Source organism: Pelobates fuscus, chromosome 3, assembly GCF_036172605.1.
Source record: "Pelobates fuscus isolate aPelFus1 chromosome 3, aPelFus1.pri, whole genome shotgun sequence".
Classification (NCBI taxonomy): Eukaryota; Metazoa; Chordata; class Amphibia; order Anura; family Pelobatidae; genus Pelobates; species Pelobates fuscus.
Window position 1 is genome coordinate 264,681,244 of NC_086319.1, and position 17,001 is coordinate 264,698,244.

Here is a 17,001-nt window from a genome sequence, read left to right on the forward strand (position 1 = left end):
CCAGGTCCCCCCTCACTCTATGGGGGTCAATATGACCCCCATAATAGCACAAGGGAGATTAAAATCTCCCCAATGCCCCTACTCGCTATACCGCGAGTAGGGGCATGTCCACTAAACAGTGAGCAGCCTGTGACTGCTCACTGTAAAAAAAAAAAAAAATGGTAATAAGGGGGGGGGGGGACCTACTGTCCTCCCCCCTGCGCGGTGGGTGGGGGCCCTAATAAAACAATAAGGGGGGGCCTACTGTCCTCCCCCCCTGGCCCCCACCCCTGAGCGGTGGGTGGGGGCGGACCTACTGTCCTCCCCCCCTGGCCCCCACCCCTGAGCGGTGGGTGGGGGCCCTAATAAAACAATAAGGGGGAGACCTACTGTCCTCCCCCCCGGCCCCCACCCCTGAGCGGTGGGTGGGGGCCCTAATAAAACAATAAGGGGGGGGGGACCTACTGTCCTCCCCCCCGGCCCCCACCCCTGAGCGGTGGGTGGGGGCCCTAATAAAACAATAAGGGGGGGGGGGACCTACTGTCCTCCCCCCCTGGCCCCCACCCCTGCGCGGTGGGTGGGGGCCCTAAATTAAGCCCCCCCATCAAGGTGACTAGGGGTCCCAAGCCCCTAGTCACCCCCACCCAAAACATTCTATCCCCTACCTACCCCCCTCACCCTAAAAATAGTGAGGGGGGAATAAAATAACTAACCTGTAAAAAAAAAAAAAAAAAAAAAATGAAACTTACCATTTGACGTTTTCTTTTTTCTAAATTCTTCTTTCTTCAGCCCCCAAAAAAGCAAAATAAAAATCCATCATACCGTCGCACTTTAAAAAAAAAAAAAAAAAAAGCGCAAAAAAAAAATTAATCCATGTTCACCCATGGAGGGCACGCCGCGTACTGAGCTCCGCAGGGCGGGTCAAGGCTTATAAAGCCTTGCCCCGCCCTGCAATTAGGCTTAGAACACACTGATTGATTGGCTTAAACCAACTTCAAAATTCAAAATAACTTTCCCACGCTGTGTAAAATGACAGATCACTGTGATTGGATGGTTTTCAAGCCATCCAATCACAGTGCTCTGTGTCATTTTACAAGCGTGGGAAAGTTCTTTGGACGGTATGATGGATTTTTATTTGGCTTTTTTGGGGGCTGAAGAAAGAAGAATTTAGAAAAAGGAAGACGTCAAATGGTAAGTTTAATTTTTTTTTTTTTTACAGGTTAGTTATTTTATTCCCCCCTCACTATTTTTAGGGTGAGGTGGTAGGTAGGGGATAGAATGTTTTGGGTGGGGGGAGGTGACTAGGGGCTTGGGACCCCTAGCCACCTTGATTGGGGGGGGGGGGGGGGGGTCATTTAGGGCCCCCACCCACCGCTAAGGGGTGGGGGCCGGGGGGGGAGGACAGTAGGTCCCCCCCTTATTGTTTTTTTAGGGCCCCCACCCACCGCTCAGGGGGGGAGGACAGTAGGTCCCCCCCCTTATTATTTTATTAGGGCCCCCACCCACCGCGCAGGGGTGGGGGCCGGGGGGGAGGACAGTAGGTCCCCCCCCCCCCCCTTATTATTTTATTAGGGCCCCCACCCACCGCTCAGGGGTGGGGGCCGGGGGGGAGGACAGTAGGTCCCCCCCATCTTTAACTAATAAAACAATAAGGGGGGGGGGGACCTACTGTCCTCCCCCCCTGAGCGGTGGGTGGGGGCCATCAAGGGGGGGGGGTAGGAGGACAATAGGTCCCCCCCCCTTATTGTTTTATTAGGTCCCCCACCCACCGTGCAGGGGTGGGGGCCAGTAGGTCCCCCCCCCCTTATTGTTTTATTAGGGTGGGACCCCTTATTGTTTTATTAGGGGGGGGGGGGGAAGGACAGTAGGTTTATTAGGTTTTCGTTTGTTTTTTTTTACAGTGAGCAGCCACAGGCTGCTCACTGCTTACTAGACATGCCCCTACTCGCGGTATAACGAGTAGGGGCATATTATTTACTAATACTAAGTAGTCTTTACTTAGTATTAGTACATTTGGCTGAAAGACCAATTTAGGTCTTTCAGCCTTTTAGTAGATAGCTCCCTGATACCGTGGGAATTAGGGAGTTATCTACTAAGCGGCTGCAAGATGCAGCCGCGGCAATTAATAGGATCGGAGTTTCATTCATTAGAATTAAATTCCGATACGATCAAAGTACCGAATTGCATCCTAACACCAATGGAGAAACAGTGCTCATTCTGTTAGGATGCAATTCGGCAGTTTTGCCGGCGTTCTGTCTAAGTGACAGGACGTTCGGCAATACTGACAGGAAGCATTGTGGGAACAGGGAGGAAAGCTAGGGATCATGGGAAAATTGCTCTGACCAGCGGAAATGAAGCACACTTTGCTCCTCCGCTGGTCTGAGCTGGTCAAGCGGAGAAATCCTCCATAAGACAAAGAGTCCCTACTTTGTCTTATGATTTTAAAGAAAACTAAAGAAGACAGGAAGAAAAGAATAACAGATCCTGAGAGAGGGGGAGAAGAGGAAGAGATTGAGGAAAGGTAAGTTTGGCATGACAGTGCCGCTTTAAACTTAATACATTACAATTAATTGGCTGCATTTAGCACAAAATGATCTAAACATTATTCTTGCAGAACTGCAAGTGAATACATTGATCAGGAAACAAAAATAGATAATTACTGAATGGAGCCTCTTTTTTTTTTTTTTTTTAACCATCACTAAATGCAAGTTAATATTTAACGGGTAATTATAGTCACCAGAACAACAACAGCTTAATGTAGTTGTTTTGGTGAGTATAATAGCTCCCTTCAGGATTTTTTATGCAAACACTGCCTTTTCATAGAAAATGCAGTGTTTACATGGACACCTCCAAGTGGCCACTCCTCTGATGGCCACTGGAGGGGCTTCCTGGCTCAGTGCTGCACAGTAAGCAGCCCTGCCATTCAGTGTCCCCACGCTCTGAATGGAGATGCTGGATTTTCCTCATAGAGATGCATGGATTCAATGCATCTCTAGGAGGACGTCCTGACGACATTTGGCCCCGCCCCAGTGCCGATTTTAACCAATTCAATGCTTTCCCAAAGGGAAAAATCTGCCATTTTTATGTCACAAACGGGGCGGAGCCAGCGCTGGCAGACTCGCACGGCCTTGGAAATAAGGCGAGTTTTAAACTTTTATAGGAGGCAAGCCACCTAAATGGTGGATGTAGCACTATAGGGTCAGGAATACATGTTTGTGTTCCTGACCCTATAGTGATCCTTTAATATGGTATTTAATTTGTATCTTAGGCTCAATATTATTGCAACAAATATGAGAGAAATTTAAAGGGACATGCATCAAATGTTTTAACCTTCATAGCAAAAACTTTTAAACCGATATACAAACTTATAGAAAGAAAGAACAACTTTGAAAAGTATGTCATACATGCTTTTTAGCCTACTGAGTAAGGCAATTGTACCATTCAAAACTAAAGCTTTTGAATGAGACAGTTGTCACAAAGTGATGCTAGTCTGTTTAAAACGGATTCTCTTGAACTTCAGTATTAGTTTGGAATGGTCAATAAAATGTAAAGATCACCGGTTCTACTACATTAAACAGTATTAACAGTATTACAAACTTGCCTTGGAAACTACACTTTTGTGTGTATAAATATAAAATAAGCAGTCATTATAAATAGTGATCTATTTATACATATATCTATATGTAAAAAAAACATTTTGTAATATAATGGGCATGATGGGTAAATTAAAATGACTGTAGTACTATAAAACTTATGGCTGGATTTCATCAAAAATAGTACATATATGTCTATATATGTAGTTACAAACTGAGAAACATGACTGATTCTCCAAATTTCTACACAGAGATACCTGGACATAGATAGAAGCTATATGCTGCAAAGGAGGATAAACCATCTTCTGAGATGATGGTTGGCAGGAAAGGACAACCAAATACAGCAAATGTAGAAAACAAAACACTGATGTAAACCAGGGATGGAGATTAGGGTATTACTGGTGTTAGTGCTTGCAACACCAAATATTCTACCTGTATGCAGGGAATAACAGTAAATCGATAGTGTCTGTGCTGCTGTTGGCTGACCCTTTTCAACAGGATCAGATTTTGACAACTGAATCAATAGTTTAGGGAAGCAAACTTCTGCCGAGTTGTAGCAGCACTGTATTTGATTAATTCCTCTGCAACAGTAAGGCACAAGGTGGCATAAACAAGCAATGCAGTGCAAAGACAGGGCGGGGGTAGGCAACCTTCGACAGTCCTAATGTTGTGTGCTACATCTTCTGTAATGCTCTTGCAGCTATAATGCTGGCAAAGCATCGGAGGAGATCTATTCCATGGCATCTTCAGTGCCATAGGTTTCCTACCACTGATATAGAGCAATGATGACAAACCTTTTGAATTGCAGCAGTGGTTGATGGTTATCAGCCAGCCAAGAGTCCACAACAGCCATAGCTCCAAAGATTTGCCATCGGTTAAAGAGTAGGATAGGAGGAGTTTAGTTTACCCACATAGTGGGAAAAGAGTTTGATATTGCACATGTTTCCCCAGGTACAGGAGAGCATTTTATACTCCTGCTGGGCCTAGTGTTTCCACAGGAATCTATTGCAGGAAATACTTAGTCACTATCTATTGGCCAAGAGGGTGGTGGGTCACACAGGCTGCTGCTGCTAGCTCCTTGCAGAATTCCTCTAGTACCACGACTCCTTGGCAAAGAGTCACATGGGCCAACCTAAAAACAACAAAAGTGGTAATCATTAGATAATAATGCAATTAGTGTGTGTGCTGCTGCATAAGAAAAATGTGCTAATTATTCGTCACTGACTAGGAAATCAATAAATCACTTAAGGCAACACTATAGCATTAGGAATGCAAACCTGCACTCCTAACGCTATTGTGCCCCTCTACCTAGTTAGATTCAGCCCCCCTTTTCTGTGTAAAGACCTGGGGGGAAAAAAGATTTTTACTTATTTTTTAAAGCCTGAATACTCTTGGCACTGCTCACCTCTCAGCTTCCCGTAATGTCACCAAGAAGGCATTATTTCCTCTATTGCTGGTCCAATTTAGTGCTTGTCGTAGAGGAGCATTGGGGACCTGATGCACATGCGTGGTGAGCATCCAATGTTTCTCATAGCAAGGCATTGAATTCAATGCTTTATTATGAGCTGCAATGTCATGTGACCAAGTTTTACATGACAAAATGTTACATTGTATGGTTAACATTACAGGACCACTGCACCCAGTCTACTTTGATGAGTCTGGGTGACTTGAGTGGTCCTTTAATGGCTTATTATGTTATTATAATAAATATTAATATAGTACGGACAAAGACATATTTTGGGAACTGCATAGTTACAGTCTAGCCTAGCTAAATGTCACATTTCCACGTATAATGGAAATCAGATTCAAATCACTATTTATAGATTTCATGCCAAATCTGAAATAACCAAATACAAAACACATTGAGCAACAACTAATAATATGGCAGATGGACCGCAAATGCTTAAAGAGACACTGTATCTGCTTTAGCTCATTAGACTGGCTACCATCCCAGTGTAAAACGTTTTTTAATGTTTTTATGTTTTAATACTAAACAAGAGTTTGTTTCCCCACTGAGTTGCTTTGACTTATGGTGAGGCTATGATTGGCTGAGAGTATCAGCTGACTGCTTTTTGCCTTATAGAGCTCCAATTGCCAGTATGAATGGGGATTACTACAAGGAAGTGTGTAATCTCACACCTATAGTTGAGGCCAGGCTGAAGGTAACCAGGTAGCCTCATTCAGGGTTAAACTCCTTGAATAGTTTAATACTGAATGGAGGGCTGGTGCCAGGGGGCCACTATAATCAATTCAAAGAGATTACATGATTACAAAGACTACAGAGTCCCTTTAAAAAAAAAAACAATATTTAAAGCATAAAAAGAGTGATTGCAAATACAGTGCTAGATCAGCAGAAACATTCATTTAATGCAGTGGTGCAAAGCCACAGAAAGGGGAATGTGACTTCAAACAGTGGGATGAGGTAAAATCCGACTAGTAACTGGGAAGAATAATGTATACCTTGTAATCTGAGACTAAGCTTTAAATAGATATTCCATAAATACTGTAAACTAATCAATTAGCTACAATACACTGATAAAACTATGGAAAATCCAAGACATCTCCGAGGTTCCTGTTTTACTTAGAGGATTTTGTTCTCAGCATTTTAGTTCCCGACTGTCCATAGAAGTAGTTGTAGTCTGAAACCTGATCAAATCCGTGTGAGATGTTTTAAGTGCCAACAAGGCAAGTGCATCAGATATGCTTCATCCCTGATAAAGCATTTTTCTTCTTTCATAATCTTGTCTTAATTTTCAAAATGCAATTTTGTCCACCCCACAGCAGAAAACACATTCAGAAATAGAAAAATGCTACCTCTATTCAGAGGCAATTGTTCAAGATATCAGATGAGGCAAAAAGGTGGTTCTTTGTTTAACTCACTTGCATATTCTCACCCACAATCCCTTGCAGTAGTAACAGCAATGTGAGTCTTCTGGCTTGTTTGGTATATGCACATGTGTTCATCAATGCAGGGCCGGCGCGTCCATAAGGCGGCACAGGCGGCCGGCCGCCTTAGGGCGCACCGGCTCTGGGGGCGCAAAATTCCAGTGACCGGCAGGAGGGAAGTGCTCCCTCCTGCCTGGTCACCTCCTGGATCCCCGGAGCGGCGCGGCGTGCGGCTGAACTGAATTAGGAGGCGGCGAGGGAGCTCTGAGGACTCTGACCGGCTCCCTCGCGCGCCTTTTGCTGATGCCGCGGGAGCCGGAATATGACGTCATATTCCGGCTCCCGCGGCATCAGAAAACAGCCTGCGAGGGAGCCGGTCAGAGAGATCAGAGCTCCCTCGCCGCCTCCTAATTCAGTTCAGCCGCACGCCTCCCAGCAGCCCCACTGGACCACCAATGAGAGACCCACGCCAGCTCTCCAGGTAGGGAGGCTGGGTGGGACATTTCAATTTAATTTAGATTATTAATTACTGTGTGTGTTTGTGTCTGTGCATGTGAGTGTGAGTGTGTCTGTCAGTGTGTGTGAGTGTGTGTCAGTGTGTGTGAGTGTGTCTGTCAGTGTGTGTGAGTGTGTCTGTCAGTGTGTGTGAGTGTGTCTGTCAGTGTGTGTGAGTGTGTCTGTCAGTGTGTGTGAGTGTGTCTGTCAGTGTGTGTGCGCATGTGAGTATGTGTGTCTGTCAGTGTGTGTGTGTGTTCGAGTATGTGTATGAGTATGTATTTTTCTGTATGCATGTATGTATCTGTATGACGGTATGCCTCTGTATGCCTGTATGTCTTGTACGTATGTTTCTGTATGTCTCTGTATGCATGTATGTAACTGGATGTATGTTTGTCTCTGAATGTCTGTATATATGTCTCTGTATGCATGTAACTGTATGCCTTTATGTCTCTGTATGTACGTATGTGTGTGTCTCTGTATGCCTGTATGTCTTTGTATGCATGTATGTGTCTATATGACGGTATGCCTCTGTATGTATGTATGTATGTATGTATGTGTCTGTATGCCTGTCTATATGTATGTGTCTGTATGACGTTATGTCTCTGTATGCATGCATGTATCTGTATGTGTGTATGTCTTTGCATGCCTGTATGTATGTATGTATGTATGTGTCTGCATGCCTGTATGTCTCTGTATGTATGCTTCTTTATGCCTGTATGTACGTGCCTGAATGTCTTTGTATGTATGTTTCTGTATGCCTGTCTGTATGACGGTATGCCTCTGTATGCATGTATGTCTTTATATGCCTGCATGTCTCTGTATGCATGTATATCTCTGCTTGTATGTCTCTGACTGTATGTGTCTGTATGTCTCTGTATGATTATTGCTGTCTTTGTATGACAGTGTACCTGTATGACTTTGACTGTGTGACTGAAAAATGATGCCTGTGTGCCTGTGGCTTGGGAGGAAAGACACACAGGTGAAGATGCATTTTTTTTTTTTTTTTTTTTAATGAGGGTTGGGGGCGCCAAAATGCATCTTCGCCTGTGTAACTAAAAATCCTAGCACCGGCCCTGCATCAATGTCTTCATCCACTGACTCAAGACAGGAGGGGTTTTCAATCACTTACCTCCCCCCCATAATGAATCCATTGGTTTGATACCATTGAATATAGATAAAATGTTAAAAGGACACTAGTCACCAAAACAACTTAATGTAGTAGTTTTTGTGTTTAGATCATGCCCCTGCAGTCTCATGGTTCAGTTCTCTGCCATTTAGTAGTTAAATCACTTTGTTTATGCAACCCTAAACACACCTCCCTGCATGTTACTTACTAAACATTTCCTATAAAGAGTCATCTAATGTTTCTTCCTTTATTGGAAATTCTGTTTAAATTTGAATTTCTAATCTCCTGTTCTGTTAATAGCTTGCTAAACCCTGCAGGAGCCTCCTGCATGTAATCAAAGTCCAATTTACAGAGAAGAAGATAAAAACTTTAAAAAGAACATTATAGGGTCAGGAACATAAAAAAGTGTTTTCCTGACCTTATAGTATTTAACTAATTAGGTGACCAGCCCAGTTTATCCCCCTTTAAAAAAGGTATTTTACTTACCTTTATTCTAGCGCCACGTGGGTCTGCCGGTGCAGGCATTTCCACTATTGTGCAGCACTGACCAGGGAGCACCTCTAGTGGCCGTCTGAGTGAATTCTACTGGTAATGTCCCTAGGCACCAATGTAAACACTGCTGTTTCTCTGAAAAGTGTTTACATTAAAATGTCTGCAGGGACAGGATATACTCACCAGAACAACTACATTAAGCTGTAGTTGGTCTAGTGACTATAGTGTTCATTTAACGCAAGTTACATCTGAATGTAAATGAAACCATTTTGTTTTCATGCAGGCTCTATGAGTCGCAGCCAGAGGAGGTGTGGCTATGGCTGCATAAACAGAACCAAAAGTGATTTAACTCCTGAAGAGCAGTGAAACTTCAGAGCTATGATCTATTCTATACACTATATATGCGCCATGTCACCTCTGCAACAATAATGTAAGAATACACACAGCAATATTTATCTATATCCTGGATCCTTGCACATCAACCATGGCTTCCGGTCAATCATTGTTTTAAACATTGCCATTTTCTCTCACAGCACATAGTAAATTGTGAATTTTAATTTTAAAACAGTCCTTTTATGTGACCGTGCTAAATACGGTTACAAAACCTTTCTATATAGAATTGTATAATTTTAAACTTTTCACTTTGAACCAAATACATTTTCCTTAACAAGTCATGTTTAAATCAGACCAACTTATTGAAGCTTTATATCAGATTACTTGGCATGCTAAAAAATAGTCATCTCGGTTTATGTGAATTGGGGTTCTCTGACTCTAGAAGCTAGGGGTTACGCTCACCTCTCATTGGAAGAGTCTCCAAGTAACTGACGTCTCACCAGACAAAGTGTTTCCTGAAAATTAGAAACTCGTAAAGCTCGCTGGGCAAGATCTCCAACCACCTGAAGGGTACAGAGGAAAACTATCACAAAGACAGAATTGATAAGGGGAAAATAGATAGAGAGAGATTTTCAAAAAACAAGCAATAAAGCTGTAGCATTACATCCAAGGACAAGAATTATCAGCAAGAGATGAAAACTCAGTAATTCGAATAAAAGAGGTTTGCAACTCTTGTTCTCTGATTTAGCTACTTAGGGAACTGAAGGCACAGTAATACAAATTATTACAAATATTTATCCCCCTGCCTTTAAGCATTTCTCTTTGACTTAAAGCTACATGAAAGTTCCATGACCTGGGTAAGTTCCTAATATATATATATATATATATATATATATATATATATATATATATATATATATATATATATATATATATATATACACACACACACACACACACATGAATACACAGTCCCCATCTTTCCCTGGGTCTTACCCTAACAAGTACAGAAAACAGGGAGCGGGCACCCGGTGCCAAATTAAGGAACGGATCCAGTATGTATTCTTGGAGGTGTGGGTGGGGAAAGAGAGCAAGACGAGCCAGCAAGGACGTAACCAGTAAATTCATTTCATAAGGCTGGAGATGAAGGAAAAAAGGGAAGAGCGTATTATGATAAAATACATTTGTGAGATAAGTGTTAAGAATAGAATATTTTGAAGATGTGCTATTGATAGTCCCCAAAATAAAGTCATGAAGCCCAACACTTGTCCTCATTCTTACCATGGAAGTGTATAATAGGTGGTGTACAAACTGAACATGGTTCTGCATAGAAAGGTATTAAGTAAATCAATCCATCACTATCAGCCATATATTTTTTTCTGTTGCCCTAGCAATAGAGCAGCAGGAAATGCTAGCAGAATGCTTGGTTGTATAGGGAGAGGTATTAGCAGTAGAAAGAGGGAAGTGCTCATGCCATTGTACAGAACACTGGTGAGACCTCACTTGGAATATTGTACTCGGTACTGGAGACCGTATCTCCAGAAGGATATTGATACTTTGGAGAGAGTTCAGAGAAGGGCTACTAAACTGGTTCATGGATTGCAGGATAAAACTTACCAGGAAAGGTTAAAGGATCTTAACATGTATAGCTTGGAGGAAAGACGAGACGGGGGGATATGATAGAAACATTTAAATACATAAAGGGAATCAACACAGTAAAGGAGGAGACTATATTTAAAAGAAGAAAATCTACCACAACAAGAGGACATAGTCTTAAATGAGAGGGGCAAAGGTTTAAAAATATCAGGAAGTATTACTTTACTGAGAGGGTAGTGGATGCATGGAAAAGCTTTCCAGCTGAAGTGGTAGAGGTTAACACAGTAAAGGAGTTTAAGCATGCGTGGGATAGGCAGAAGACTATCCTAACTATAAGATAAGGCCAGAGACTAATGAAAGTATTTAGAGAATTGGGCAGACTAGATGGGCCGAATGGTTCTTATCTGCCGTCACATTCTATGTTTCTATGTAACACTGGAGACTATCTCTGGGTAAAGAATTGTCGATGTGCTAGGTCAGGAGTAGGCATCTTTTGGCACTCCAGATGTGAGCTGTAAAAGCATTATGGGAGATGTAGACCACTACATCTGGAGTGCTGAAGTTTGCCCACCCTGGTGCTAGGGCAACAGAAGAAAATATATGGCTGATAGTGAATGGATTGATTTAATTAATACTTTTCTATGCAGAACCATGTTCAGTTTGTACACCACCTATTATACACTTTCATGGCAAGAATGAGGATAAGAGAATTGTATAACCAGTTGCAATAAATTTAGAAATGCAACAAGGTGAGTGTAATGCACTGTTAATTGCAGAGAATGCACGGCAGTTACAGTTATAAAAAGGAAAAAAAAAAGTTTTAAATGACATCTCAAATACCTGGTCAAGAATCCCTCCAAGGCGATCAAAAAGGACTTCCAGAAAATGGCCTTCATAAAACATCTCACTATGGCAACTTTTTCCTGCAGAACGACCTGATGCTGTCCATTCCCAGTGAGAAACCATTTTACGTATTTCTTGGAACTACATGTAAAAACACAAAATCCTTATCAGAAAGAAATAATGTAGAGTGCGTTTAAAGGGACACTATAGTCACCTGAACAACTTTAGCTTAATGAAGCAGTTTTGGTGTATAGAACATGCACCTGCAGCCTCACGGTTCAATTCTCTGCCATTTAGGAGTTAAATCCCTTTGTTTATGAACCCTAGTCACACCTCTCTGCATGTGACTTGCACAGCCTTCCATAAACACTTCCTGTAAAGAGAGCCCTATCTAAGTTCTGTTTAATTAAGATTTTCTTATCCCCTGCTATGTTAATAGCTTGCTAGACCCTGCAAGAGCCTCCTGTATGTGATTAAAGTTCAATTTAGAGATTGAGATACAATTATTTATGGTAAATTACATCTGTTTGAAAGTGAAACCAGCTTTTTTTCCATGCAGGCTCTGTCAATCATAGCCAGGGGAGGTGTGGCTAGGGCTGCATAAACAGAAACAAAGTGATTTAACTCCTAAATTACAGTGAATTGAGCAGTGAAATTGCAGGGGAATGATCTATACACTAATACTGCCTTATTTAGCTAAAGTAATTTAGGTGCCTATGGTGTTCCTTTAAATTGTTATATTTGAATTGCACCAGCACAATGTAAAATATGTGGCTTTCTTACTTGGACTAACGCATCCTGCAGGTAAGACTCAAAACCAGAGCCAGATGATTTCATCTCTTCAGGGACGAGAGATAGGAAACTGATAAGAACATAGGGAAAAAAATGTCAGAAATGCTATGGTTCAGAATGAATTACATCAACTTATCCTCAATAATGTCACATATCTTCTATTCTATACTCTCACCACAACCACAGACACTACTTTGCTCACCTTCTGACACTTTGCTCTCTTCCCAGTGGCTCTGTCCCTTTTGCTGGCTTTCGCTCAGTCAGTCGAAACCCAGTATCTGGGAAACCATCAGTGAAGTAGGGGTCTTCCTCCAGCTCTCTGTGTTGTACAATATTAACTGTTAGAGAACTATAACAAATATGTGCATTTTTAGTATCAGCCGTCCATGTACCTACTCTGTGCCTTCCCAAGCATCACTTTCTGGCCCTCGGGTTTCCTCCTGAGCTCTACTTAGATAACCCCGCGATTCTAAGTTGCGAGTCACCAGACTCTGTAGGACAAGATCCACTGGAACTTGAAGAAGGACCTCAAACAGTCGTAAGGATGCTAGGCTTATCTGAGAAAGACACAATTGTATATCAGTAATTTGCCAGCTGTGTTTGAGCTTAAACAAGTGACAGCTGTGTGTTTATATGTTCCATAAAACAACCAAAGAAGAGTTATCTTAAACAAAAAACTTTTAAAGAGTTACTCCAACCACTATGACCAGTTTAATTTGAGATGGTCATGGTGGTAGGAGTCTGAATGTGCAGCGTTTCTGCAGGTAAGTATTAAAGTCTTTTTTTTTGTACTTTTTAAATGAAGAGGACCGAGCTAAAATTGCCCAATAGGGTATAGGAAACATATGTCATATAGTGTTAGATCAACCCTTGAAACACATACAGCATTATTTACTAAACTGAGAATTCAAAGAGAATTTCAAATTTAAATAGCCAAAATAAATAGCCAAAATGGAAAAAAGTTAGCTATGCTTTCAGTTTTGTTACTCTGGCCTTAAATTTGAAATTCACTCTGAATTCTCATTTTAGTAAATAACCCTGAAAGTATTAATGGATACCTAAATACGATAATAATGATACTAGATTTTAATCCAAGCCACCCCCACCCCTCCCGCCATTCATTCATAGAATGAATGAATGAAAAGCAAACCAACATTAGTCTACTTCACTGAAAAGAGTGTATTGCTACCTGAGGAGTAGTATTTATTTATACAATAAACAGGATTTTTGAGAACCAATAAGAGAACAGAAAAATCTAGATTATACTCTATTTTTCTTCCAGGTTTGTTATTTGGGCCAACAATTTGGAATTCCTTTGTCAATTCTGCATATATCCTAGTTTAATGAATGCATCACAAACGTCTCTTAATACAGTTTCAATGGCTCTATGTATTGGTTTCGTGATATGCCATGTGTTAGTTCATTAGCAAGGAGCATGCATGTTATCCCCTAGCTTTGATCTCAAGCAAAGACCTTAGAAGAAATTGCAAAATTTGTGGTACAGAATGCAGTCAATTACAGTGCCGATACAAGCCACATCCTGTAACAGAAAGTCAGAATAGGACATGTCCATAGCATGCACTTTTCTGTACTGACTGCTTCTTTTTTGCCTGGCATTTTGGTTCTTGGCTACATTCATAGGGAGTACAAGTACATCTCATAAAAAGTGTTGCAGAGAGAGAACACATTTGGCAAGCAGCACTGATCTTATATATCATGCCTGTGTATGATGTCAGTGACATGCTGGTTTTGTGTACTCCAGTTACCAACAGCTCTGTGTGACCCAGGGAAAGTGGAGTGAGCTAATAGCAAATGTTGCTGCAAATCACCTCATCAGACAGATGATTACATCTCTGGATGAGCTGGGCCCGGAGTGATGGATTCTTTCTGTCACGACTTTCTGAGTTCCTCTCCTCTCCCAGTATAAAGGTGAGAATCTGATGCAGAAGTGGGGAAGCAGTGAAGCGTTGTAGCACTGCTGTGAGGATTGCTGTGCTACGTTGGATGCTCAGTTCTGACCTGAAGAGAGAAGGACTGTCGATGATCAAATCCAATTCTTGGATCCACACACAAAACACTCTCAAAATGCCACTACCCTACTGAACCATCACTAGATATCCCCCTACACCTGAACACACTACTCTAAAGTAACTCACTATGTGCTCATTTCTTTTGCATAGTTTTTGCAGTTTGAAATGTTAGTGGTCACACCACTGTTGCACTACGCTTACTTTTTGCCAGTTCTGATACTTCTAAACTATTTTGTTCTTTGCGGTTCTATACACAGGTTACTTACACCTGCAGTAGCTCTGGCTGCAGTAGTCCAAGCAAGTAGTCATCTGTTAAAGACCTTGCTATCTCCCCACCAATTACCTGAAAAAAATTTAAAAAATGCAACATCAGTGTATGCAATGGAAGAACTATAGAATGGAGGAGAAGAATATAACAAAAATATAAGAAGGCATAATCATATGCACAGTCAATTAATGTGCAAAAATAGAAATTATCAACTTAAAACAGTAAAGTTTGGATAGATGAGAAATGAATAATAACTTTTAAAAAAATGAAGGTACGGTGTAAATACTGTGACAAGAAAAAGTATGTGAACCTTTTTGAATTAGTTGTTTTTCTGCGTGAATTGGTCATAAAATGTAATCTCATCTTCATCAAGACAAGCTCAATCTGTGTAAGCTAAAAACACAAACAATAATAATATTTTGTGTCTTTTATTGAACACATCCCATGAATTTTTTTTAAAATATGTATCTTTCTTCGTGGTGTCCTGCATGAACACCATGTCTGTTCAATGTTTTCCATATAGGAGACTCATGAACAGAGATGTTAACCAGTTCAAATGATTTCTTCTATACCGGTTACTGTAGGGTATTTATTTATTTATGTCATTGAGAATTGTAGAGTGAGTCACCTTGGCTGAACGGCCACTTCTAGTGAGAGTAGTCACAGTACTAAACCTTCTCCATTTATAGACAACTTGTCTAACAGTGAAAAGATGAAGATCTAAGCTTTTTGAGCTAAATTTGTAATGCTTTCCAGCTTTATGCAATGCAACAAATCTTGATCACATGTCTTCGAGCTCTTTTTCTGTGAGGTATGATTCACATTAACAGTTGCTTTTTTTGTGTGTGAATAGCAAGCAAACTGCTTGAGTGCTTTTTATCAGTCAAAATAGCTTTAAGCCACACCTCCAATTCGGTTTCTTTAATTGGGCACCAGGTTTGGTACTCAATTAGCTTTTGTGGAAATCATTAGCATAGGGATTTACATGTACTTTTCCCAACCTATACTTTGAATATTTTAATTATATTTTCAATATGTGCAAGAACAATACAATAAGTTGTGTTATTAGTTAAAACAGATTGTGTTTGTGGATTATTATGGTAACTTAGATGAACATCAAACCATATTTTTAGCAAAGTTTATACATATACGCCGAAACGTCGGGCCACTTCTGATCTTTTTTTCTTTTTTGTTTCACGTTATGGGTAGCACTTTTTGTTTTACACTTTAATGTTGTTTTATGTTAGACTCTCTTGAGGGATATTTGGTTTAGGTACACACTAGCATCTTGCATTGCCGAGGTAATTAGGGAAAGAACAGTGGGCACTACTCTCCTCCCAGTATTAGGGCACATTTTTACCCTATTCCGCTTGTAGTACAAGGGTTTCCCTATTGTTTGGTTGGAGCTATATATACGAAGGGATGCCCTTTTTAGTCATATGAAGAGAGGTTTGATCTATATCTCTTTATCGCATTATCCTACTGAGACCGTCACAGGGGCCTAGGTTATTACCGGTATCGTTTATAAGTACCCTCTGGCCTCCTCCTCCTCTCTAATAGGATTAATCCTATGCATACTTGTTGCACTTAGGGATTCCTCATTATGATATAGCAGAGTACCAAGATAGTAGATATTAGGATTAGGAATCCATCCTCACTTATCTTTAAGGTACAATCACTTATTTCAACTGAGGTGTGTAGCTGAGGTAGAGAGTATTATCTCCTCCCTCAGATTAGTTTTTAAATTATTGTGTAATGAGTCTACCATTGTCTTATTTTGTGATCTTATATTAGTTTCTAACAACATGTTGGGTCTTTTTACTATTATCCTGTTGCCCGTTGGCTCACCCCATGCTTTTAGGGTGACCATTGGATCACTGCTTATTTCACGAGATACATATTTATATGGAGCAGAGAATATCAATGCTGAGAGAGGAGTATGATTAGGATGAGCTCTGAACAGTAAAAGTAGGGTATGACACTAACTGTAAGGATAGGGAAAGAAGATAAAAGATTACAGATAAAAATATAGGGAAATATCTCACTTTGTGTGACTCCTGAACAAGACAATCACAATACTCCACCCAACACAGAAACCTTTGTACAGCAGCAGGGTCATCTGTAGAGGAATCTGCTTCATTAGCACCAATCTCTGTCCTACAAATGAAGCAAACATTGCAATCTCAGTTACCGAATACAAAAATTTGTGTTTCATCAATCAATCTGTGCCTCTGACCTCCAGCTTGTGTTATCCTGCGCACTGATGTCATAGGGAGGAGTGTTCAATGGAATGCTGGCATGCAGATCACATAGATGTTCTGCTACACACTTGCTTAGGTTACTCTGTGCAATAAGATTCACTGGCCCCTCCTCCTGCGCTGCTCGAAGCACTCCAAGGAGAATTTCCTTTGCTTTTACGGCAATTTTCCCCTGCTGTGACTAGAAAATGGAAAGTTTGAGCAGTGTAGTATGGGTTCTCATTAAATTCCACACCTTTACACCACTGTCTATCAGTGTTTAATATTGGATAATCGATGAATAGAATGAGAGAAGAGACAGTAGCTA

General features: G+C 41.0%; 1 protein-coding gene across 1 annotated transcript in view; it reads right to left on the reverse strand.

Annotated features, from left to right (window-relative positions):
• Positions 1–2,870: 2,870 nt before the first annotated feature.
• The window catches only part of FHIP2B (FHF complex subunit HOOK interacting protein 2B), a 31,888-nt gene continuing 17,757 nt past the window's right edge, over positions 2,871–17,001 (reverse strand). Inside the window, exons 7-17 of the mRNA XM_063448480.1 lie at positions 16,673–16,875; positions 16,482–16,593; positions 14,435–14,511; positions 13,968–14,157; positions 12,535–12,695; positions 12,341–12,457; positions 12,130–12,208; positions 11,344–11,487; positions 9,904–10,044; positions 9,370–9,470; positions 2,871–4,704 (exon numbers count right to left, since the gene is read on the reverse strand). Of these exons, the coding sequence (XP_063304550.1) occupies positions 4,602–4,704; positions 9,370–9,470; positions 9,904–10,044; positions 11,344–11,487; positions 12,130–12,208; positions 12,341–12,457; positions 12,535–12,695; positions 13,968–14,157; positions 14,435–14,511; positions 16,482–16,593; positions 16,673–16,875 (1,428 nt within the window). The 3' untranslated portion in view covers positions 2,871–4,601. The remainder of the gene's footprint in view (positions 4,705–9,369; positions 9,471–9,903; positions 10,045–11,343; positions 11,488–12,129; positions 12,209–12,340; positions 12,458–12,534; positions 12,696–13,967; positions 14,158–14,434; positions 14,512–16,481; positions 16,594–16,672; positions 16,876–17,001) is intronic.